General features: G+C 40.3%; 3 protein-coding genes across 12 annotated transcripts; 2 read left to right on the plus strand and 1 right to left on the minus strand.

The window, feature by feature from the left end:
• Nucleotides 1-2,432: 2,432 nt before the first annotated feature.
• On the plus strand, nt 2,433-4,311 carry LOC105060196 (BTB/POZ domain-containing protein At4g30940). The gene has a single exon (XM_019845717.3). The coding sequence runs from the start codon at nt 2,821-2,823 to the stop codon at nt 4,168-4,170; it is 1,350 nt and encodes a 449-aa protein (XP_019701276.1). The 5' UTR covers nt 2,433-2,820; the 3' UTR covers nt 4,171-4,311.
• On the minus strand, nt 4,292-15,337 carry LOC105060194 (omega-6 fatty acid desaturase, chloroplastic). Of its 10 annotated transcripts, none has more exons than XR_003798453.2 (13): nt 15,102-15,270; nt 14,928-14,976; nt 12,237-12,475; nt 12,004-12,147; nt 11,738-11,889; nt 10,686-10,808; nt 10,388-10,565; nt 9,880-9,998; nt 7,513-7,627; nt 7,147-7,371; nt 6,647-6,804; nt 6,106-6,220; nt 4,292-4,684 (listed from the first exon to the last, which is right to left on the minus strand). XR_003798453.2 is itself a non-coding variant. In XM_010943801.4 (10 exons), the coding sequence occupies exons 1-10, from the start codon at nt 15,138-15,140 to the stop codon at nt 7,210-7,212; spliced, it is 1,320 nt and encodes a 439-aa protein (XP_010942103.1). In that variant the 5' UTR covers nt 15,141-15,270; the 3' UTR covers nt 6,989-7,209. The 10 variants fall into 10 exon arrangements, 3 of the variants coding, with proteins under 3 accessions (XP_010942103.1, XP_010942104.1, XP_073104020.1); XR_012136364.1 differs by lacking the exon at nt 4,292-4,684 and adding an exon at nt 4,797-5,704; XR_003798452.2 differs by lacking the exon at nt 6,647-6,804.
• Nucleotides 15,338-21,599: 6,262 nt separating this feature from the next.
• LOC140857147 (uncharacterized) lies at nt 21,600-22,892 on the plus strand. The gene is made up of 3 exons (XM_073255620.1): nt 21,600-21,669; nt 21,962-22,551; nt 22,770-22,892. Exons 1-3 carry the CDS (start codon nt 21,600-21,602, stop codon nt 22,890-22,892), a joined length of 783 nt encoding a protein of 260 aa, XP_073111721.1.
• The last annotated feature ends 1,883 nt before the right edge of the window (nt 22,893-24,775 follow it).

The following is a 24,775-nucleotide window of genomic DNA, read 5'->3' on the forward strand; positions in this document are numbered from 1 at the left end:
AATATACCCGAAGAGATGGAAAGATAAAGGATTAACTGCAAACGGTTTTGTTGCCAAATGTTTGAATTTATAAGAGTTGCAATTCATGCTACCACCCATTATGGTCTATAAAAGACTAAAAGTTACAATAGACCATATAGGTATATGTATGTGTGGGTATACACTTGGTGGTGCCACGTACACACAAAATATGGGATCTAGTATGTGGCCCAATTCATAGGTCAAAGGTGGCGGCAAGCTGAGTTGGCCTGTTTGCCTCGTAAGACCCGCAGCCCATTGAATTCCCTGGTCGAACTTATAGTACACAATCTCTGCATTGTCCGAGCCATGATGTCATCCATCATTGTCTCAAAAGTACTTAGGGCCGTGTTGACCCGGCCAACATACCCTCTTCTCCTTGACCGCCATACTAGAGGTTTAGCTTGCATCTTTTGCACGAAAAAATAAATAATTTTTTTTATGATATCTATCATTAAATTGTACGATCATCGTTTCAAATTCATATAAATGCACAAAAGGAGGTTGGGATGTATGGATCTCAAAATGAACATTGTATGATTCAACGTTAGGCATCACGGAAGAAAATGAATTTTTTCATACAAAAGATACAATCTCAAACCTCCAATGTAAATAACAACTCTCTGGCTATATCAAAAGCTTAGGTTCAAATTGTGTCTTTTGTATAAAAAAATATGATTTTTTTTTTTTCACGATGTCAATAGTTGGATTATATTATATATATATATATATATTTTAAAATACTCTAACATAATTTTTTCATCCATAGCGTAAATTATGTCGAAAAATTTGCAATGCATGATTCAATGGTCAATACCGTGAAACGTACAGCCCGACATCAAAACTCCAAACGGTTCCTTGGAGCCCCAATGTCAACTATGAGAATAGAAGAATTGTAAAACAGACGGCCGGGACCGAGTCGGCGTCGACTTGTAAGTAATATTTTCTTCCACGACGACGGAATCGTCGTTCGAGGACTGGGTCTTCTTCGCCTTTACGTTGGAACGCTGTGCACGACCGTGCCGCCCTGGAAATCCGAGGCGTGGAACGCGCGATAATGGTGGTCCACACACGGCCAGTGGAATCCTGGTGCAGGTTGGGACTGGCCGGTTTTCTTTTTGGGTAAATGCGGCTGCCACTATGCGAATCCACATGCTGTGGATCAGCTGCACCAGTTCATTATTTATACTAATCATAGCTAGCTCGATTGGTGATTAGTTTACACTGAGCTCGACGAAATTGATAAGAAGTTCAGAAGTAGTACAACTAAACAATGGAGTTGCATTAAGATAGCCGGATGATCCTGGTGTCACTGTAATGTATGTTTAACAAAATTAACAAGAGAAGTGTGGACTGTAAAGCGTGACTAAGATCAAATGATAAAGATGATCTTGATTCGATTGATAAAAGCCAATCCCCTTACAAATTGGCAGATAGTTCTAGCAAAAAGGATGGTTTAGCTCTTAAGTAGGCACTAAGCAAAAAGGATGGGTGATATCAGACACATAGGAATATTTAATTGAACATGACTTGATACCAGACACAGAATGCTAGGTTTCCTTGTAGCTAACAAGTATGGCATATGATGCTCAAGATGGCGCAATCAGTCTCAATGCAGTCTTAATCAAGTGTAATTCAAGACAAGCTCAAGTTAGAGTGCTATGACAAGGATAGGATGGTGCAAGAAAGAATAATCAGGGGATTCAATATACAAGCTTAGAAAATTGCAATCTTTGCAGCCAAGCCTGTCAATGGGCTTCACCTACTTTTCCAATTCCAATGGTCAAATTTGATTTCCTAACTTCCAAATAAAACTTCTAAAACGAGCCTCTGCACCAATAATGGTCTCAGAGAACCTGATTCCCATTTAAACATGACAACTGCTCTTGGAAGGACAACAGAGATCACCTTTAAAGTTTAAATAGGAGACAACTTCACTACCAAAAAAAAAAAAAAAAAAAAAGGAGACCACTTGCAAACTTTCAGCTGAGCTAATCTGAATCCACTTCATATGGCTAACATTAAAAGATACCGGTTGGACCCTACCTGTGTTCTTCTCAGACCTCTTGTTATTTAATCCCCAAAGTTCTCCCCATGTGAGTCTTACACCGAACACCGCCATCTATTAAGATCACCACCATCCACAGTAAGACGTAATGACATCCATCAGGCAATCCTGGCAGCCCATTCAACGGGGTCACAAGGGAGGCAGGATCACTCGCCAGAGAGATGCGTAAGATTAGATTTTAGATAGCAGAGAAGTTTCATATTCTATACGAATAGAGGAGAGGGGCCCACAAGACGGCTTCCGATTGGAGCCAAAAGAGAGACGTCTGATGGCAAAGTTTTAAGCTATGAAGCAACCCAGCAAATAAACTGCAAGTAGTTTCGAAGAACGGGAGGACAGGGGACGGGGAGGGGGGGGAGGGGAGAAGGCTAGACGGAAAGAGACGAATAAAGGGGTTCGTGCTCTCAAATCCGATCAAAGTTTTTCTAATCCTGAGACATCAAATCGGGAAATCGCCTATCCTTCTTATTTCAAGATCTCTCCTTTTTATTTCTTTTGCTGTACTGATTCGCCTCCCCTGGGTTCTTCCCTGTTTCTCGTATTCCTTGGGAAATCCATTTGAGTTCGGCTTTTTTTTTTTTCCCTTCTTAAATAGTAGTTCTCAACCGATTTTATCAAGCAGATTCCAAAATTACGCCTCGAAAAATATCTGCTTTGGCTTTAAAATTTGAAATTTAAACCAAAGTTTCGATCTTTTTGAATCGAATTCCACCAGGGCATGTAAGCTTTGATCCATGGCGAAGGGAAGCGACCGGGTCCGATTCATTGTGGGAGGCAAGATCTTTGAGACCACTACCACCACTCTCGCCAGCGCCGGCCGCCACTCCATGCTCGGCGCCCTCCTCGACGATTCCTGGAATCTCCGGCAGCCCGCAGCAGGCGTCGGCGTCGGCGGCGAGTACTTCATCGACCGAAACCCCGCCTGCTTCGCCGTCCTTCTCGACCTCCTCCGCACCGGCGAGCTCCACGTGCCGCCCAAAGTCCCAGAGAGGCTCCTCTACCGCGAGGCCCTCTTCTACGGCCTCCTCGACCACGTCCGCGCCGCCCGGTGGGGCCCCTTCGATGGCAACCTCCTCCGCCCCGCCGCCTCCGTTGCCGGCCGAGCCCCCGGTGACGGCACTGCCATCCGCGCCGGCCCCGACGGCGGCTGCTGCGTCGCCCACGGCAGCATGGTCCACGTCTACGACTGGATGCTCGAAGAGCACCGCCCCATCAGCCTCGACTACCAGCAGGTCAACGACGTCGGCTACCTCGACACCCAGAGCATCGTCGTCACCGCCCGGGAGCGGCTCGGCAAGGGCGACGGTGGGATGGGATTGTTCTGCTCGTCGACCGGCGAGCTCCGTCATCGGTTTCGAGTAGCCCACGACAACCAAGTTAAGAGTTTTACTGCTGGAGCTCTCAGCTTCAGCAGCTCAGACCACACGATCTTTTCTAGTTGCAAGGGGAGGTGCAACGAGTATGGAATTGGTGTCTGGGATCAGAACACAGGCCAGCAGGTAGATTTCTTTTATGAGCCGCCAGGTTGCCTTCTCGGCGACGCTGATAAGCTCCAGTGGCTGGATGGAAGCAATTGCTTGATGGTTGCCACACTGTTCCCAAGAACGGATAACTGTTTCATTGGTTTGTTGGACTTCAGGGAGAAGAGTGTGGTGTGGTCTTGGTCTGATGCCGGAATCACGACATCTCTTGATGAGAAGAGGGTCCTCCATGCGATTGCAATGGAGGATGGCCGGTCCATTTGTGTAGTAAACCAGTATGAGGACTTGGGTTTCATGGATTTAAGGAGCAATGCAGGAGGGGTCAGGTGGAGCTCTAGAAGCAGGCTTATGAACCGCAAGCTGCCCGCCGAGGAGAGCTGCTATCCGAAGCTCGCAGCACATGGCGGGCAGCTGTTCTCCTCCATGAACGACAGCATCTCGGTGTTCTGTGGACCTGAGTGGGTGTTAACATCTTCGCTTCGGAGGAGCTACGGTGGTTCGATCTGTGATTTCTCGATCGGTGGTGATCGGTTGTTTGCTCTGCACAGCGACGAGAATGTGTTCGATGTGTGGGAGACGCCGCCTTCTCCGATCATCTACTAACCTTCAATTGTAACTTCTTTTGCTTAGCAGAGACAAGGAAGAAAGGATAAGAGTAGTGGTGTTGTTTGTGTGCCATTCGTGATCTTTTGTGACTTCTTATAGCATAATTAAGCCAAGAGGATCGAGGTGTAATTAGTTTGACGTTAATGTTGGAATGGGTGTGTGTACTTTGCACAACACTGATTGCTTAATCGTAGAAGAAAATCAAGCATAAAAATAACTGTTCTGTGTGCAATTTTTGGGACAGCAGCTCAGAGCAGCTCTCTGTTTACTTGTGCCTTTAACACAGCTTTTACCTTTTACTCTCAAAGCAGGACAAACAAATCCACAAAAACCATCCTCTCTGCTTTCCTTGCAATCCTAGATAGGACAAAGATTCTTCCAAGGCAGTGGTGCTGCACACGAGCAGGTACAACCGCAGAACAGGGGGTTGGTGGCTGAGCTTTTGCTTTAGATTTGGTAGAAATGGATATATAATCTTCAGAGCAATTATACCACGTCCATTGGCCTGAAACTGCAAGCAATTGCCACAAAACATACTATGTCATGATATACCATCCAACCCACCAAAAAGGTAATGTGATGTACGACCTAAACCTTTAGATAATTTGCTAGAAGCTTGCAAGTTCCTCAAGTGAAAGATTTCTTTGAGCCTGTTATATTTTACTAAACCTGCTTTGCTTGAATTGATGCCCCACATTCTGGGATGAGATACACATATCACATCTTTGGGAATGTCCAACAGCTACTAACTTCGAACACAAGCATAAGACTCCATAGGAGTGATGGAAACTTGAACAGGCCTCCACATATATTTGAAATTTTTAAAGCTCTAGGATGGGACACCTGATGGCAACTAATAATATATCTGGATGTACCAGATCACTTTCGAAGACAACCCATTTATGTGGCTCGGTGGCACAAAACGATGGCTTGTGATCATTGTCTCATGGTCCCGAAGGGAAGGAAAGAGTTTAATGGGCCTGCTCCCATAACTTGTAAGTTCACATGAAAAGGAGTTGATCCGTTAGCTTTTTTTTTCAGCAAGCAAAAAGAAGGATGAAGAAGAAGAAGAAACTAGTCCACTCAAACCTTGGGTGCTTGTATTAATTGAACTCATGCAGCAACATGTGAGCTGAACCTCTGATCAATTATAGCAGCGGTTTCATGGAGCAGTGCCATTGATGTCACAGTAATGCACAACGATGGAATGCCCATTGGATGCCTTGAGATCTTATTCTGGACAATTAGATAACTCTTGAATGGGACAGCTTACCAGTTACCATAACACACCAGAAAATAAGAATGTGGAGATTTTTTTTTCTTTAGTGCAGGAATGTGGAGATTTTGGTGTATAGCTATAGAAGCCAATTAAGTTGCTGATTTGCTTGCTACGGCTGATTAAGACCTCCAGTTATTCACACCGGTTCTTTGAAAAAAAGATAAAATAAAATCAAGGTACTTGTTTTCACTTATCAGAGATCTTATGGTGGTATATCAAAAAAGAAGTTTGCTTGAAGCTGGTGCAACCCGCCTACAACAAACAAAAGGACAACATAGTGCACGTAAGAGCAATTGCAATTTACACTTTCAATGCCGTTAATTCTCTGGTCAATGGACATTAAGCACAAAACAACATGGCTAGTTGTAGAAATAAGGTATAATTCAACGAATGAATGCTCACATTGCAATCGGAAAAGTATAGATTACCCAAAAAAGCAGTTACAGACAAATTGTTACATGAAAATTGCAATTATTTCAAAGCTTAGTGCTGTATCCCCATGAACGTGCAATTGTATATGCCAACACCCACAACCACGAGAAGCTTAACAAATAATCATTACCAACTCATCAACATAGAAGCATAATAATACAAATGCACAAGAAGTATCCATGAATTATTGATAGCATCAAACTGGAATAACCAGTTCTTACCCAAAATGACCCAACATGAAGCATAAAGATTCCTTGCTGAGTCCATGCTAATCATTCATTCTTGATCTCATCATTGAGGTATTTCAAAAGATGAAACGATCGAATCTCCAAAATCCTGATGACATAATAATATTTAATCTACTGAATTTTGCAAGATAACACATAACTAAGGGTGTTATCAAGCCAAGCTTGGTCGAGTTTGTGTCTGATCAAGCTTGATTTGAAACCAATTTCAAGCTTGAAGCATGAGATAAATTTGTTGACCATTATTTCAAGCTTAATTTCAAATCCAGCCAAATACAAGCCTATTTTATCAGCCTGATAATCCTAAGTCAAACAGAAATACACTCGAGACTGAATGAAGCTAGGTTCAAACTTGAATGAAAGTTTATGTCCTGATTTCAATCTTAGTTTAAGGTCTGGCTCAGAGCTAAATTAACATTTAATTGATTCAAAGAATTAAAAAAACCAATTAAAATCTTGATCCAATAATCCATTACTTATAAGATATATTTATATTATAACTCAAATATATCTGTACCTCCTTGAGCTGGTCAGTTTTTAGCTCCACCTGAAATTAGTTTCAAGCCTATTTTGTTGGTTCAAGCTTGCTTTGTTGACCTTCAAATCAAGCTTGATTCAAGCTCTTCTCAAGCCAAGCCTAAGCTAAGATTGAGCAGCTCAGTCCATTTGACGCTCCTACCACAACACAATAATGAGAATGTTGACACAAAATTCTCCAAGAGCATTCAGGGTGTATCTTCACATATCAATTTGCACTGCCAATTAATGCTATCTTTTCATTCTTTTCTTTTGGCCAATTACAAAAAGGAAAGAAAGTAGTTGATAAACATTTCAAATTTCACACTTCTGACACATGCCATTATAAAGTCTCCTTCATGATTAACTCTCTTGGAAATTACACAAATAGCTCGTTGAGATGTAGCTCATGGAGTCAAAATTTTGGAAGTACAATTCTCAGCATAACATCAGCAATATTCTGTCGAAGCTTGATAATGAACAAAAGTAGAGAATGCTTACCATTACCGTTAGGTTATGGTGAAATTTGAAGAAGCTAAAAGGTACATCCAATGGCATCTGGAATCATGTGTAATCAGGCATGAATTTTCGAAGGAATGTTATTGGCTGGGATTCTTTGGGAGAGATGTTATCAAATGGCACATAAAATTGCTCTTTATTGTATACATGACATGTAGTCATTATCGTCTTCATTAGACGCCAGTTCCAATTGGCTTCATTGAGATACTGTTGGTAGCAATCCCCCAAAGATGGCAAATGAAGTGTTAGAATTCCTTGCACGTTTAAAAGACATGGAAGAAGAAACCAACAATAAAATAATCTAAGGAAGAGAAAATGCATGACATCGGGTGAGAAACCAGAAAGCACCTTGCCCCAATTCTCTCTGAGTGACTGATGAGCTGCCTGCAAGTTATAGCTCGGTATTTTTGAAGAAACATGATGGGGAATGTGCACATTGATATCATGACATAGGACCTCAATCCTGCCAAAATCAATTAGATATTTTGACTAATACTATTGTTGGCCACAAAAACAGTCTGTTGAATAAGCCCCTCTATGAGTGGAAGCTGTTGCCAAGATAAAATCCATTAGCTGTAGTTTCTAGTATGGGAAATGCAAGCCACAAATTTAACATCACTGAGAATTAAATTTCTTATAATGTCATGGTTGCTATAAAAATGTTCCCAACTTGGCTTGGTCCATTGATAGTTTTTGAAACTAATTTCAACTCAACATTTCTCAGACTTGTTTAGTTCGTAGAGTCACTTTTTTAAGTTTCATGTCCTGAAGTCTAATTTTTGATATAATTTAGGTCATTAAATTCTTTGTCATGAGGAATTAGTATTAAAAAGTTTTAGTTACTTCGTGCATGAGGTTCAATAGGAAGCAGAATCAGAGTTTTGCATGTCTGTACCTTTTTGGTGTGAGCTAATTGGATAGTGTTTAAACTTGATGAACACACATAGGTCTGCCTATGGAAGAATTGTTCCCTCAAATGTTAATCATGCTCAGCTTGTTCAACAAAATGAAGTGGTTTCTCTAAACCCATGGTGTCACTCCATGACCTAAAGATGTCTTCCTCCAGTCCCAGACATGATGCTTCAGCCTGAGAATTAACAATCTGTCTTAAAGTTTCATCTATTCAATCATGTCAAGCAGGTCTCCATCAACCTATCACATCATCATCTAATAGATTTAAGTTGACTCAGTGCTTCCATTGCATTGATCATACAGATGATGCAATGCCAAAATGTGGAAAATAAGCATAAAATACAAAAGCTCTTAAACCTTTACATTCAGTTAGCACCACATTGCTGAATTCTCCATAACTTCATGTTAAAAATCAGCAATCCCAAGTAAGTGGTCAGAGAGGCCAGAAAGTAAGACACCATGGAACCAAAAAGATGCCACAAATGGAGAGATGACTGGATAGGTAACAATTTTACATATTTGTCATGATTCAGGAAAAAGAGAGGGGTGACATGGATGGTATAGTAGGATGAAGGGTGGAAAAAAGGAAAAAGCAGAGAGATAAAGAGAGATGCCTATAAGTAAGATTCTGGAAAGATATTCAAATCAGAGTGAATATATATGATATAATATTGCCTTCAGCCCAAACGAAAAGATAAATAACTCCCAGCTGGATTTTGGGGTGGGGAGAGGTTGAAATGTTGTTCCTCGGAGAAACATTATTGATGAAAATAAAGAAATCGATATGCTTTTTTTTCCCCTCGATTATCTAATGTGCTGGAAACGGGAAGAATGTGAAATGCCTCAATCAAATAGAGTTGTTTGTCAGGTCAAATGGTATGCTAATATCAAATAATGGCATGGAATTATTAGCATGGTTTCAAATCCTGTGGGATGTCCCAAGAGACACCAAGGCAGGATGAGGTATCATTCCAAGTGTCGGGATGAGATTGTCCCACCATCATCCCAGCATTCAGATTAATGCATCCTGGGACATCCCCCCATCTCATATCGGCAGGATGGTGGCATGTCTCGTTCGAGACATTCCCATTCCCCAGATTTAAAACCTTAATCCTTAGAAGCCCTAAAATTATTAGCCCTTGTTTGAACAGTATTTTCCAAACTAATAGCTCTTAAATCAGTTAACAGGTTGTTAGTACTGATCTGATATAAAGGGACCGATGTTTAAGGTTTAGAACCTCAAGCAAGATCATGGGCATGTGAAATTTAATGAGGAAAAAATCCAGAACTTCTGACAACATGAAGATTGATAGTTCTAACTAATTACCAACTTGTAGGGACAAATATGCAAAATCAATAATTACAAGACTTTTGGTATCATTATGTCACTACTAGGTGTGCTGAAGTCTCATTTGTGACAATTTTTCCATAAAATATTAGCAGATGTTTCACTTTAGTTCTTTTTCTTTTCTTTTTTTTTTTTTTCAGGTTCTTTATTATAGTTTCTCTGTCAACCCTTGCTCTACTTACTAAAGTGCAAGGCATTAGTTAGACTTGTCCTCCTATATATCTTACGAAATAAATGTGGCCTTAAAAAAATAGAAAGAAGCATCATCTTTAATATTTATTTTACCAAAAGTGAATATCTACCACTTACATAGCTAGGACATTAAATATTAAACTTCAAATCTTGTTAGCTTAGCAATCTCTGATGACATTTTAGCAAACTAATAAATCATTAATAAACAAAACATAGTTGCACAGCTTGAAGCAAGTGCAGCTAAGGATAGATGGAAAACTTACCAACGAGGATAATTACAATGGACTGTGCCACCAAGCTGTGCTCGAGCAGCATTCCACTCTTCTGAAGTTTTGAAAGGTATATGAGGAGCAGTATGATGGACCATTGTGAAAGTACTCATCTAGAAAATTAAAAATAAACTGTGATTAGATACAGTGTTTAAAATAATTGCTGCTAAATCAGCCAATTTGAAGGACTACCAAAAGGCAAAAATATATAGACAAAAATGCCATATGATTTTACAACAAGCCTTATCCTAAAAATAGGTCTATGGCAGCAAATCATAAGAGGGGTGGCCCAGTGCATGGGCTCCTGCCATTGCGGGATATAAGGAGGGTCAGATGTATGCGGTCGTGCCCCTGCACAAGGAAAGGCTATGTCCGTGTTTTGAACCCATGGCATCCACGTCAAAGTGAAGCAACCTTACTGTTGCACCAAGGCTCGCACTCTATGACAGCAAATTACGTTTGTATTACTGATGATAAGATATAGTAGAGATAGAAAAGGTACCCAAAAGTGATACACCATCCATGGCATGAACCAAAACTTGATCCATCCTAGGACCCCTGTCTTATAAACAATCAGTGGCCATCCAATTGCAATAAATGCAAATACGCATGCCAAGCTTATTTTCACCCTTCCAACTTCAGATGGTCTGAACTTTTTCAAATCGAAGTGCCACATTAACCTGATAACAAACTTGATGATGTTCAGAGAAATGAATATCAAATGACATTAATAAATACTGGACATATTATGCATGCATATCCACATATAAAAGAAAAGAAGATGACAGTTTGCATAGTACCAGTGAGCTATAGACATCCAAGGCCTAAATGGCCCATAACCTAAGATGATTGCCTTCCTCAGAACTGGGGAGGAGTCAATTTCCTTTCTCCAAACAGGGTGCCAAGCGGTATCTTCTGACAACCTGAAATTTCAAAAGGAAAAAAAAAGGGTTTAACATTCAAGCAGAAGAACAGTTGCCTTGCAACCATGAATGTCAATACATCATAGCATAGAGCTCAAATATGCTAAAGGAGAAAAAAATTTAGAGGTAAGAAACGAAATATTCTGTGTTTATGCATCCCTTGAATAAATATATACAGGAATGTTGCATGCATGCACATGTGTCTGTCTAGTGAAGTTGCAATTGGAGGCGAGGTTTCTTCAACTACACAGCATACTCCAGATCTAAATACCTGAGACTATGTCAAAGTAAGACTTGGAACTTAACTTTTGTAAGAAAAGAAAATATGTCTAACTAAACTTGAAATCAAGATTCGAAGCTCCACTCATATACTATAAACCTAGACCCACAGGCTTGGTTGGAGCAAATGCCAAGCAATTTACTCTCTGCAGAATAGCGCAAAGAATGAGTCCTTCTAGGTAAATGAACATTCTTAAGAAGACAGGAAAAATGGAAATTCCACATATGTTATGAATATAGAGGATTGATGGTACACAATTTTACCAAGACTCAAGAGAACATTGCTTAAATGAAATATATGTCTAACTAAACCTAAAATCAAAATTCAAATCTCTACTCCTAAACAATATAGTCCAGATCCCCACTATTAGTGGGAGTAAATGCTAGGCAATTTATTCCCTGCATAACAATGCAAAGAATCAGTTCTCTAGGTGAATAAACATTTTATAGAAGATTGGCAATATGCAAATTCGACATAAATCATCAAGCAAATGCAAGTATAAAAGATCGACAGTATATATATTCACCAAGAATCAGAAGCACATTGTCTAAAATAAGTAGTGGCAACACGTTGATTTTTTAAAAAAGTATAACAATGTACAGGAGGTGATGAGAGAAACAGAAAGAGTTAAAGGGAATAAAGTACAAACATGTTTGTCTTGGCATGGTGTCTATCGTGCTTAAACCGCCAAGGTTCATAAGGATAAATCAGAGGCAAAAAGGCAAGAGTTCCAACAATATCTTCCACCAATTTATTCCTCGAAAATGATTTGTGAGCACAGTCATGGCCTATGACAAAAAACTTCAAAAAGGGAACATTAAATAATATATGGAAGAAAAAAATCTAACAAGTAATGACTTCTTATTTTCACTTGAGAAACAATCTTGGTGGTAGATGGAGGAATGAACAACTAACCCCTGTCGCAGCTGTGCCAGTCCATGCCCAAGCCAGGGGAAGCAAATACCATGGAGCTTTAGAAAGCATAAAAATTCCCAATGCATAAGAAGTTACAGATATCAAAACTGACTTCCAAGCTTTCATGTCATCAATTTCAAACACCTTCAAAGAAGAATCTCAGAAGTTGTTATGTGAAACAAAACAGGCAAGAAAAAAGTAAGAGGGACACAAACAGGCATGTTCTGCCACACCTTTTTAGGCAGGGTATCCATGACATTCTTCAGAGTAATATTATCTGGAAGTGGTTCCCCAATTTGTGTAAATCCATACATTTCGCACAGCTGCTTTCTCTGTTCCTCATTTTCTAGCAATGGTGCTGAAATGGGGAGCACTGCAGCCTGAACAACTTTGGTTGATTTCTTGTAGGGCAAAGATTGATAGGAAATATGTCCTTGGTGCTGGAAAGTTCTCCATTTCAGGCAGTACATGCCTATGAAAACAGAAAAGAACACCAGTAAATCTTTACACACATCATTCTTAGTAATGGTTTTATGTTACAATTGTTAGGAACGCAATATATGCTATAAAGTAAGCTAATAAGTTGATGACCAAAGTTCAACATATAACAAATTAACAGTTTTTTTTTTTTAATGGCATCACAACCTCTCCAAAAAAACATCATCTTGAGGACATGAAAATTAAAAAAGTTTTGAACTTCTCAACATCTTCCTAGAATTAAGATAAATGAAACAAGGATAGGATATAATCATGCATGCATTTCTACTATGTTGGAAATTTTTAGACTGAGCGAGCCTATGATGATAGAGATGACAAAGAAGCATCAGATGTTTGCCAAAGGTACTAGGGAATGACATAGATAGAGTTATGATGTAAAAGCATCTCAGGTTCATAGTCATGCAAATTACCAAATATGTCTAGTTGGCAGGAAAAACATGATGGTAAATAGCAATTGAAAAAAAAACAAACAATCTTAAATTAACTGACGAACTTAGCCCATTCATATGGTTGATTTCAGAAACATTTGAACCCACCATGCATGCTTGTTTGGGCCTCATGTGAATCCTAGATGAATTGATGCATTCCTAGCTAAAACAATTAAACCAAAGTGACATCTACTAGCAAGGTTCATGAAACCACACCTCATACCTATGCTACTCAAGGCTTGGCACAATATACAAGTGCAAAATATTCATGTTGACACTTAGCAAGCACAGACAATCATAACCATAACTATTAAGCCTTGTCCCTATTATCTGCCATATTGCACTAAGAAGGAAAAATGATATGCAAGACTGAGCAAAAATTACAATGCCAACACACTTTTCTGACAAAAACTATTCATTCTGCATCTAAGCTACTTTAATTGTATTGGAGTCGGAAAGTTTGTTTTCAATGCTTAAGAGTGTATTTTTGCCTACTTGAGAGTCCAAGATTCACTGTACCAATACTAGGGCCTATACTGATTGGCTAGCGGCACGATTCAGTACGCCCTCATATCATTCCGTGTCGTGCTTAAACTGACACAGTAAAAAGAGCATGGGAGAGGGCGAACCGAAGAGAGGAAGAGAGAGAGTGGGGAGGGAAGGAGAGGGTGAGGGAGAGGGAGAGGGTGGGGAGGCTGGCGGTGGCCATAGGAGGGCCACGGAGGCCCCCAGAGAGTCGGATCTTCCTCCTTTCCCTTGTTTCGACCATGATTTACTCTTTGTTTTTACCGACTTCATGAGTTGGCAAAAAAATTTAAATTACAATTGAAATAAAGGTGAGTCACCTCTATTTTGATCCGACGAAGGATGGAGAGGAAGATCCGACTATTCGAGGGCCTCTATGGTCCTCTAATAGCTTCTACCAGCCTCCCCGCCCTCTCCCTCTCCCTCCTCCGCCCCTTCGCTCTCTCTCTATTTTCTTCTCTCTAAAGGCCTCTATGACCCTCTGAGGGCCTCATTGGGCCTATGACAACCTCCATTGGCTTTCTCGGCCTTTCCCTCTCCTTCTCTCCTCCCTCTCTCTCTTCCTCTCTTTCCTTTTCCCTCCCCCCAATCCTTGTCAGTGTTTCTTTTCGAATACCGGAACCATCCCAGTTGGCCACCTGTACGGTTCAGCACACCTCGAACTGGATGGGTCGGGATGGTTCAGTGAACCTTGCTTGAGACATTGTATGGTATGAATCTAAGGATTAGGATACTAATACGCACCTCTATATTATCATTCCAGTAATTGTGTGGCACTACATGTATCATGTGGTGCTGAAAAGATAAGGACCACCACATAAATCCTTGGGTACCATAGGACATGGAAGACTAATTAGTTGGAAGAGAAACCTTGGGGACAATGTGTAAAACCATTCAATGGAGATGCGAACCTTGTGGTACTGCCTAAATATGCATATGGTTTAATGAGGACCCAAAAAGGACAAAGATATCGATCATGGACCACATTCACTATTGAAAAGCTAAAGACGTAAAAATGGAACACAATCTGCTCGAGGAAATTCCATAGCATAAGAAATCAAACATAAAATGAACTACCCAACTCTTATGGTAGGGACCTTGGATTACTTGAAAGAAAAAAAGAAAAGAGAAGGAAAAAATCGGAAGTTGAACATGATGTTTAACTGCAAATAGCTCCAATATCTTAGTTGTGATTTACCACCAATACGAATGCTAGAATTCGGAGAGATCACAACATAGAGGATTCTTCAGTAGCAAACACTAAGTAATAGTAAATGAAGCTATTTCAAATACTAAAATAATAAGATATTCACTCAAACCCCTTCAAAACCATTGAATTCAAAACCCCTTCCAACAAAAATGTCGTACAAGTAGCATGAATGTCTCGGCAACCAACCATAGAATCCAAACAAACCAATCGGTTAAACAAATAGAATCATAAATCCGGTTTATATTGGGGGATTTGAGACCAACCAGGAGAAACTTTCGACCTCGCGCCGCATGATGCTCTGACAGGCGGCGCCTAAAATTAAAAAAGAAAAAAAAATCCCAAAAGGTGAAAGAAAAATCATAGATAACCAGTGTAATCCTATCTGGAGTTGGAATCAAAATTTTGGGATTGGTGCAAAAAAAAAAAAAATTGTTTACCTCGAGTTGGAAGGCGGGATTGGAGAGCCGGCACGCCATCCGCTCGGGGGAAACCAAGCGCAGACGACGCTCTTCCGGAGGCTCTCCGAAGCCACGCCGCTGCCTCTTACTTTATCTCACTCTATCTTGGGAGAGAGAAAGAGAGAGGGTCAGAGGAAGAGGGGGGCTGGCGGTTTATATAAGGCGAGGTTGAGCCTTAGCCGTCGGATGTGGAGACGGATAGAAACACACCTGGCTGCGGCTTTCAAACTAGTCCGCAATTCGGAGTCCCCGTGCTGCCGTCATCATATTTTGAAGTCGGTGGTGCGGACTTCGGCAACCGCTCTTTCCTTCAGACAGGAGTTGTTATGCGGATGTTCGTATTTGTAGACATTATATGCGGGCAGAGATTCACAGTCAGCATGAGTTGCGCACGTGTACACAGGCGCCGGCTGGCTGACGCAGACTGGCAGCAGCGATAAGGCATGCTGGAATTGGATGGGTGGCTGACATCCCGTCTCCATTCTTTTGATAACTAGGAGAGATTTTCCATCCTCACAATCTTTTTTTTTTTTTTCTTTGAGAGCAATGCTAGAGGACCGTCAACATCATATATTTGAGGTTAGATAGGATGGAGTTAGGATATCTCTAATATTTATCTACATATATTCAGGGATGTATTGTGGTATAGATGAAAAGAATATTTTTAATTTTACATCGATTATGAATCAAAAGAAATTATAATTTTCTCCCACATGAAATCTTTTTTAAAAGACAAAATTGTGAGGCTCTAAATAGCTAAAATTTACTGAAATACAAAGATGATCCGAGTCAAAACAGACAATATCTCACGTATACGGATACGGAGTCAATTCAGCCATCCGACCCTTTAATCCTTGACCGTAATAAGATGGACATTGAACCTATCACCTCTTAAACATATTAAAGAGCTTATCTCCCAACCTGCCACATGAATAAAAATATCCAAATAATATAATTAGTTTTTGTATCCACTTGGACATAAACCCACTAATCTGCAAATGTTTCAACTAATTCAATCTAAAATATTTCACTATAAAATCTAACCATGCAATCATATCTACTTCCATGCTCAAAAAATTATACTAATCAAGTATGACAATGTTTTAGCATAATATCAAGGTACACAACCATGTCATGAACTAACCAACTGGTACAATTACTATTGATAATTGTATCTATAATAAAACAATTTAATTGGGATGTTAGTAATCTAGGTATGGCTTAGGTAGAAACATGGGATAAGTATTAGCATGCAAAGCTCCGAATCTCCTATACGGGTCAATAAGTATGAGCCAATAGTTAGGGTTTCGAGTAGAAGTTAGATATTAGAGTTAGAGTTAGATCAGTTTGGAAGATTAGGCTATTAGCATGTAGAGCTCCAAATCTCCTCCTATATTGGTCAATACGTATGAGCCAAAACTTAGGTTTTTGGAAAAAGTTGGGTATTAGGTTTAGGCTTATATCAATTCGGTAGATTAAGCAAGGAATGGGTTGATAGCCATGGAGGAGGTTCAAATCGACACATTGATGGAGATGTATGGGGTAGCCTTTAGCATTTAGGTAGAAATTGGGGCTAGGGTTTATGATTTTAGCCTTGAATGGGAATTAAAATTTTGGGTTGTCAATCAACATGTTTGGAAAAGAATAGATAGAAAGTTGTATGGCCTAAGAATAGAGACCATTGGACAAGGATAAAGAAGAAGGAAGAAACGATGGACGAGCATAAGGATGAGAAGAAAACAAAGCAAACTTTGAGTAGTAGACGGTGGTCATGAAAGTATCGAGGAAGGGACGATGGTTGGAGGAAGCCAGAGAAATAAACTGAAAGAAGAAATGAAGGTTTTCCATGGGCAATAATAGCAAACAAGCTCTTAAGGCCTAACTACCATAATAAATGGGAGTTAATAGAGCCTAATCACCGATTACATTTCCAAATATGTGGGCCTCACAATACTTGTAGCTATCTAAACATGGGATTGGGGCAGCTTATTGCAACTAAGATCCACTTACATTTAGGTGCAACCATCCAAACAGCCCCTAACAAAAATATAAATATTGTGGCGGTAGACTTTCTACCAACTTTTACTCTAAATTTCATCTTATCTATTTAAATATAGCCTCTTCTAAACTGGCAGTGTTGTTGATAGTTTCAATGTGCCCCAAATGTAAAGATCATATATATGCAAATAATAAACATGTCCGAAATACAACATAAATTAGTATTTCCATCTAATAGGCTTTTGGAAAATTCATAGAAAATATCTCATCTACTCCTCTATTCTACTAGATAAACCATACTCCAAATTATGTCCAAATCACAAACAACATATTGAATAGTAATGCGTAATCTTGGCACTATAAGATTTTGTTTTTCTTTTTTTTTTGGATATGGATATGTAATCCCTATTAAGTACTTCATTTAGTTTCATTTCTTTTTTCTTAAAATCCATTTTGTTAGTAAAGCAATTTTTCAAATTGAGATAGAGATTACAATGGTTTCTCTTGATTGCATATTTATGCATCTTCATCATACAAATTAATGTGCAAAATAATTTGCTCTCTAAGGTATTCCCACATTGATGTGATGCTATTCATCAAATAGTTTGACGGTTAAATTTTACGACATAAGTTTTTATTCCTAAAAATACAACAATAGGGGTCAAATGTAACCCCCTCTTGATTATTATTATTTTTGGATAAACAACACCCTCTTGATTTTAAGTTCTGCTTCTTGACTAGAGGTTAAACATTGCTAAATAACTTGCTAGGAGTAATTTGGAATGGATCGATGATGTATGAAGATTCATGCCCATTATGATCCATCAGGTCTATATCAGTGCCTCTCAAGCGATCTAATTATTGTGGTTTATCCGACCTCTAGTCGGCAAATATCTATCCCGATCTTTGGTCGGAGGCTATTATATTCGACCCCTCGTCGGTATATTTTTGATTCGACTTCTGATTTAAAAGAGCTAGTCAGGGTGCACACCTTAAGTAGTACAGTCGCATGATTGATTATGACTTATCCGATCCTGAGTCGGCATGTGCCTGGTCCGACACCTAGTAAGTCAGTCTTTGATCCAACCCCTAGTCGGATGGTTCTTTATCTGAATCCTAGATGAAAAAGGTTTGGTCCGACCCTTGGTCTGAAAACTTATTGGTCGATCCCCAGTCACATTCGATCCCTACTCGACTTGCATATCGGAACAATCTCTGGTCAGCATAACAACTATGAATCAGCTAGTCTTTCGAATCAATCCATCTAACCGAGTCTTAGTCAAAAAACTATCAGTCTTAACTCCTAATCGATCGGCAATTGGCTTCGAGCCTTAATCGGCATACCACACTCTCTGATCTCTCTTTGAAAGTAGATTGACTAGACTTAGATTCAAAAGACAGGCACCAACTGACCACAGCTGTCAATCCTATCTGGGTACAACTGTCTGATCTTGAGAATCTTACAAGTGCAATCGCTTGATCCTGAAAATCACAATCAAATAATTGCATCAGATTCGGCCAGTCTGTCTTTCAAGAATGGTTACACAGCCATCTCCTCTATAAATACTCGAACCCTAAGGATCCAGATAAGTAATCCATCTTAGAAAGCTAAAAACTTTGCTTCTCTGTTTGCACATTTTGACTTGAACATCGGAGGATCCTCGTCAGAGCATAATCCTCTGATCCGGATATTTTTGCAGATTGCTCCAATGCTGCACCTCCTTATCTTCTGATGTCAATCAGAAATAAGCCGCAACAGATAGAGAAAGGGGTGCAACAGGAGGACTTCCTAGGGGGTCACCCATCCTAGTATTACTTTCGCCCAAGCACGCTTAACTATAGAGTTTTAATGGGATCCGGTGTATTAGTACTGGTATGAAGATTCATATCCATTATGAACCATTGGATCTATATCAGTGCTTCTTAAGTTGTCTAATTATTGTGGTTTGCCCGACCCCTGATCGGTAAATGTCTGTCTCGATCCTTGATCGGAGGCTATTCTGTCCGACCCCTCATCGGTATATTCTTGATCCGATTTTTGATCTAAAAGAGCTAGTTAGATTGTACAGCTTAAGCAGTGCAGTCGCATGATTGATTATGACTCATCCAACTCCTAATCGATGTGTGCCTGGTCCGACCCCTAATCGGCCAGTCTTTGATTCGACCTCTGGTTGGATGGTTCTTTGCTTGAATCCTAGATGAAAAGATTTGATCCGACCCTTGGTCGAAAAACTTGCTGGTCAATCCCTAGTCGCATCTGATTCCTACTCGACTTGCATATCGGAATAATCTCTGATCAGTATAACAACTGCGAGTTGGCTAGTCTTCCAGATCAATCCATCTAACCGAGTTTTGATAAAAAAACTATTACTCCCAACTCTTAGTCGATCGGTAACTGGCTTTGAGCCTTAGTCGACACACCACACTCTTTGATCTCTCCTCGAAAGTAGATTAACCAGGCTCAGATTCAAAAGGCAAGCATCTATTGATCACAGCTGTCAATCCTATTTGGGTGCAACTATTTGATCTTGAGAATCTTACAGGTGCAACCACTTGGTTCTAAGAATCACAATCAAATAATCATACCAGATTCGATCAGCCTATCTTTCAAGAACAGTTACACAGCCATCTTCTCTATAAATACTTAAACTCCGAGGATTCAGGTAAGTAATCCATCTCAGAGAGCTAAAAACTCTACTTCTCTGTTTGTGCATTCTGACTTGAGTGTCGGAGGATCCTCGTCGGAGTACAATCTTTCAGTCCGAATTTTTTTACAAGTTGCTCCAACACTGTGCCTTCTTGTCTTCTGGTGTCAACCAAAAACAAACCGCAACAGATAGAGGAAGGATCGAATCTCAAGTCCTATAAAAAGAAGCAGACAAGTTAGAAACTCTTAATGATGGCTCCATGCAGAATTTCCTCCTAACGAACTAATACCTTCACCTCCCAATAGGTGCAGAATGAAGTAAATCACTCTACTCCTGCACCTCCAGTGATGGCAGAAGTTCATGTGCTGGTACAGTAGCCCACGGCGATGATCGTGAAGCAATTCAATCTTCTTTTTCAGTAGATGCAACAATGCATGGTTGTCGTTCAGGCAGCGATCCAACTTCCATCAGCATTACAGTTGGCAAATCAAACCCAAATCCCCCCAGCCCAATGACTGATGGTGGATTAGACCTAAGAACCAAGGAGACGGCGATCTTCGAGTCCTCAATCGGGGCATGATTTAACCCCCGATCGACGATCTTCTCCATATTTTGAAGCACATACCAACCAAGATGTAGAAGTCGAATGAAGACTTCGAGAAATGGATCGAAAGATTCAGCATATTTGCAACAACCTATTAGCACCATCCAACGGGTTCGATTTTGAACTGCCTTTTGTGGCGAGTATTCTCTAAGAACCTATCCTACCAAACTTCAAAGTTTCTCAGTTGGAGAGCTACGATGGGACCACAGACCCCACTGATCATGTCAACAGCTTTCGAGTAGTCATGCTCCTTCAGGAAGCCTCCGACACTATCTTGTGTCGAGCCTTCCCCTCCATTTTGAATGGGATAGCTCGATATTGGTATTTCGATCTGAAGTCGATTTCTATTCACTCTTTCTGACAGCTGAACCAAGCCTTTGTTGCCCATTTCATCACTAGTCGACGATAACAAAAGTACTCAGACTACCTTCAGACCATCAAACAGAAGGAGGGTGAGTCCATTCGATCTTACGTAGCTCGATTCAATAGAACTATGTTGAAAGTCCGTGATTTAGATCACTTGGTTACAATGTCCATCCTGAAGGATGGATTGTTGATGGATGACTTCAAAAAGTCACTGTTAAAGATCTTTCTCCAAAATTTTTCAAAAATGCTAGCTTAGGCAAAGAAATATATTCGATTAGAAGATTTTTTGGTGGAAGAAATCGCCCGAATAACCCAAACTCTGGACAATCAAGAGTAGAGCAGGACTCGCTCGTCCAAATGAAATGATGAAAATCATCGTCATTGAAGATCCCCACCGAGGAGAAGAAATATTTCATCGAGGAGGAATCGATCACTTTTGAGATGATTCGGTGATCTCACTCCTTTGAATCTTCTATGAGAGAGATTTTGATGGAGGTGCGAATTGAGCTGCCTCCACCTCCAAAGATGCGGACTAGCCCGGAGCACCGCGATCTAGACAAGTATTGCTTTTATCATTGTGACCATGGTTACGATACCGACGATTGTTACCAGCTCAAAGAGAAAATTGAGCATTTGATCTCAGAAGGGAGGTTGGATCAGTTCATCCGACGATAAGGTCCTCCATGTCGATATCCTCCAAGGGCAAGATAGCAGCAGCGGAGACATCCCGTGCTTCAGCAGTGATAGTGCCAGCCTCCTCAACCTTAACCTCGACCAGCACCAGTGCAACCACAGGCGGTAGCAGAAGATCGATCCCTATAGGGTGAAATTTACATGATAACTTGGGGGTCGTCTGGATCGATGGAGCTGCATGCGGCGAAGAGATCTCGGCTCGAGGAGCCAATAATCTTCACCGAACAAGATGTTGAAGGTATACAAACTCCACACAATGATGCGGTGGTTATTACTACTAATATTGCAGACTATAATACACACCACATTTTTATTGATAATGGGAGTTCTATCGACATTTTGTACCTTGCTGCTTTCACTGTAATGGGGTTTATTCTAGAATTGTTAAAATAAATTTAGTACTATGATCCAAGATTTCTCTGAAAGTTCGATAATTTCGAAGGGAACCGTCAGACTACCCCTTACGGTGGGAACCAAACCCAGGTAGGTGACCATCCACATTGATTTTCTTATGCTTAACCTACTGTCAGCCTACAATGCAATACTTGGCCGACCAAGTCTAGGGGCGCTGAAGGTAGTGGTGTCGAGCTACCACTTGATGATGAAAATTTTGATGGAAGCTGGAGTGGAGCAAGTCCGAGGTAATCAAGCCATAGCCCAACAGTGTTTTGCTACTAAGCTACAGGCGAAGGAACAGCCTGCGGTGCCCCAACCTGAGCTCCCAATAGGTTTGGATGCCTGCCATGATCTGGCTAGGGAGCATGCTCGGCCGTCCGAGGATTTAGTGGAGGTCTATCTGGGGAAAGAAAATCTTCATCAAACTATGAAAATCAGATCATCCATAAATCAAGTAACCAAAGCTCGGCTAATTGCTCTTTTGCAGAAAAATACGGATCTGTTCACTTGGACGGTGGCAGATATGCCTGGCATAGACCCGAAGGTGATGACTTATCATTTGGGAGTGGATCCGACCTTCTGTCTTATAAAGCAAAAGAAGAGAAGTTTTTCCCCAGAGCACCAAAAAGCAATTGCTAAGGAGGTGGATAATCTGGTAAAGACTGGCTTCATCCGAGAAGTAATGTACCTTGACTGGCTAGCCAACGTGGTGCTAGTTAAGAAGGCAAACGAAAAATGGTGTATATGCATTGACTTCAGTGATCTGAATAAAGTCTGTCCCAAAGAGGGCTATTCTCTCTCTTAGATAGATCAATTGGTAGATGCTACTTCTGGGCACAAGCTCCTTATCTTTGCCTTCTCCGATTATAATTAAATTTGGATGGTACCTGAGGACGAGGAGAAAACGATCTTTATTACTGACTCTGGGCTCTACTGTTACAGGTGATGCTCTTTGGGCTAAAGAATACCAGGGCAACATACCAGCTACTAGTGAATAAGGTTTTCAAAGATCAAATTGATTGCAACATGGAGGTTTACGTGACTGATATATTGATAAAAAGTTGAGCCACCCTAGATCACATAGCCGACCTTCAAAAAATCTTCGACACCCTGTGCCGATTCAAGATGTGGTCGAATCCCACAAAATGTGCCTTCGAAGTTAGCTCTGAAAAGTTTTTTGAATTTATAATCTCCTGACAAGGAATTAAGGCGAATCTGAAGAAGATTAAGGTGATTTTGGAGATGTTCCCATCAAAAAATATAAAGAAAGTCCAGTGCCTCACCGAAAGGATCGCCTTACTTAATCGTTTCGTCTCCAGATCGACTGAGAGATGTTTGCCTTTTTTCCAAACCCTCAAGTAGTCGAGGGGCTTCCAATGGATGATTGAGTGTCAGAAAGTATTTGAGGAGTTGAAACAGTATCTTAGCTCGACATCTTTGCTTACAAAGTTCCAATCTAGAGAAGAATTGCTACTCTACCTTGCCGTATCTCTAACAGTAATTAGTTCGGATCTCATCCCAGAAGAAGGATGAATTCAAAAATCAGTATATTACTCAAATAAGGTCCTTCAAGATGTAGAGACCAGGTATACAAAATTAGAAAAATTAATATTCATTCTGATCGTCATGATAAAGAAGCTTCAATCCTATTTTCAAGCTCATACAATAGTATTGCTTATGGATTAGCCGATCAAAGCGGTCCTCTACCATCCGGACACGTCGGGATGGATTGCTAAATGGGCCTTATAGCTCTTCAAGTTTGACATTAAGTTCCACTTAAGGCCTTCAATTAAAGCTCAGGTCTTGGCAGATTTTATCTTTGAGTGCACCATCCCTGACGAGGAGGGCTCGGAAGCTGCAGAGGATAGCTTAATGGTGCTAGAGGAACAAATAAATATGAATCCTGATCCTGAAGATCAGTAGATTCTTCATGTGGATGGATCTTCCAATTCATCGGGATCAGGAGCTAGGATCATCTTAATCGGATCGAAAGGTGTGTGGCGAAGTATGCTCTGTGGTTTGAACTTTCAGCCACCAACAACGAAGCAGAGTATGAGGCTTTAATTGCTCAACTTAGACTTGCAAAGGATGTGAGAGCCAAACACTTGAAGATCTTCAGTGACTCTCAATTGGTGATGGGATAAGTCAAGGATGAATATAAAGCTCGAGAGAAAAATATTAAGAGATACCTCAAAAAGGTGAAAGAACTGATCACATCTTTTTTAAGCTTTAAAATCCAACAGATACCTCGGACACAAAATACACGGACGGATGTGCTGTCAAAGCTAGCTGCCTCTCTACTGTTCAAATTTCAAAAAGAAACTTACATCGAGATATTGGGAACCTCAAGCTTGGAAGAACCTCTTACTGTCCAGTAGATTGATGAAGAGCCTTACTGGATCAACTCTTTGCTAAAGTATCTCAGATCGGATGAATTACCACCTGATAGCCGGAGAGCTCGAAAAATCTGCAACAAGGTTGTCCGCTATGTGCTTCATGATGACAAGTTGAAGTAGTCTTTCTCTCTTCCACTTCTGAGGTGTCTGCGATCGTCTGAAGCATAATATGCACTAAGAGAGATCCATGAGGTGATTTGTGAAAATTATTTGGGCACAAAGACTCTTTTGACAAAATCCTCCGGTAAGGCTATTATTGACCTTCGATGAAAAAAATATTGAAATTCGTAGTTTGGTGCATGTATATGTATTTTAAAAATTTTATTTTTTAAATACTACAATAGAGAACAAGATCAAAATATTTTTAATCTGAATTATGCATGCATGAAAACATAAAACCATGTGGATCGATCTCATATGCTGAAATTGATATATGCTGAAATTCAGATTGTGATCAAATCACATACCTATTTCACAATCTTTTTCTTCAAATCTAAATTTGAAAGAGAAGAGATTCTCTCTTAGCCACACAAGTGTCCAACTTCTATGAGT

The sequence above is a fragment of the Elaeis guineensis genome, chromosome 1, assembly GCF_000442705.2.
Source record: "Elaeis guineensis isolate ETL-2024a chromosome 1, EG11, whole genome shotgun sequence".
Lineage (NCBI taxonomy): Eukaryota > Viridiplantae > Streptophyta > Magnoliopsida > Arecales > Arecaceae > Elaeis > Elaeis guineensis.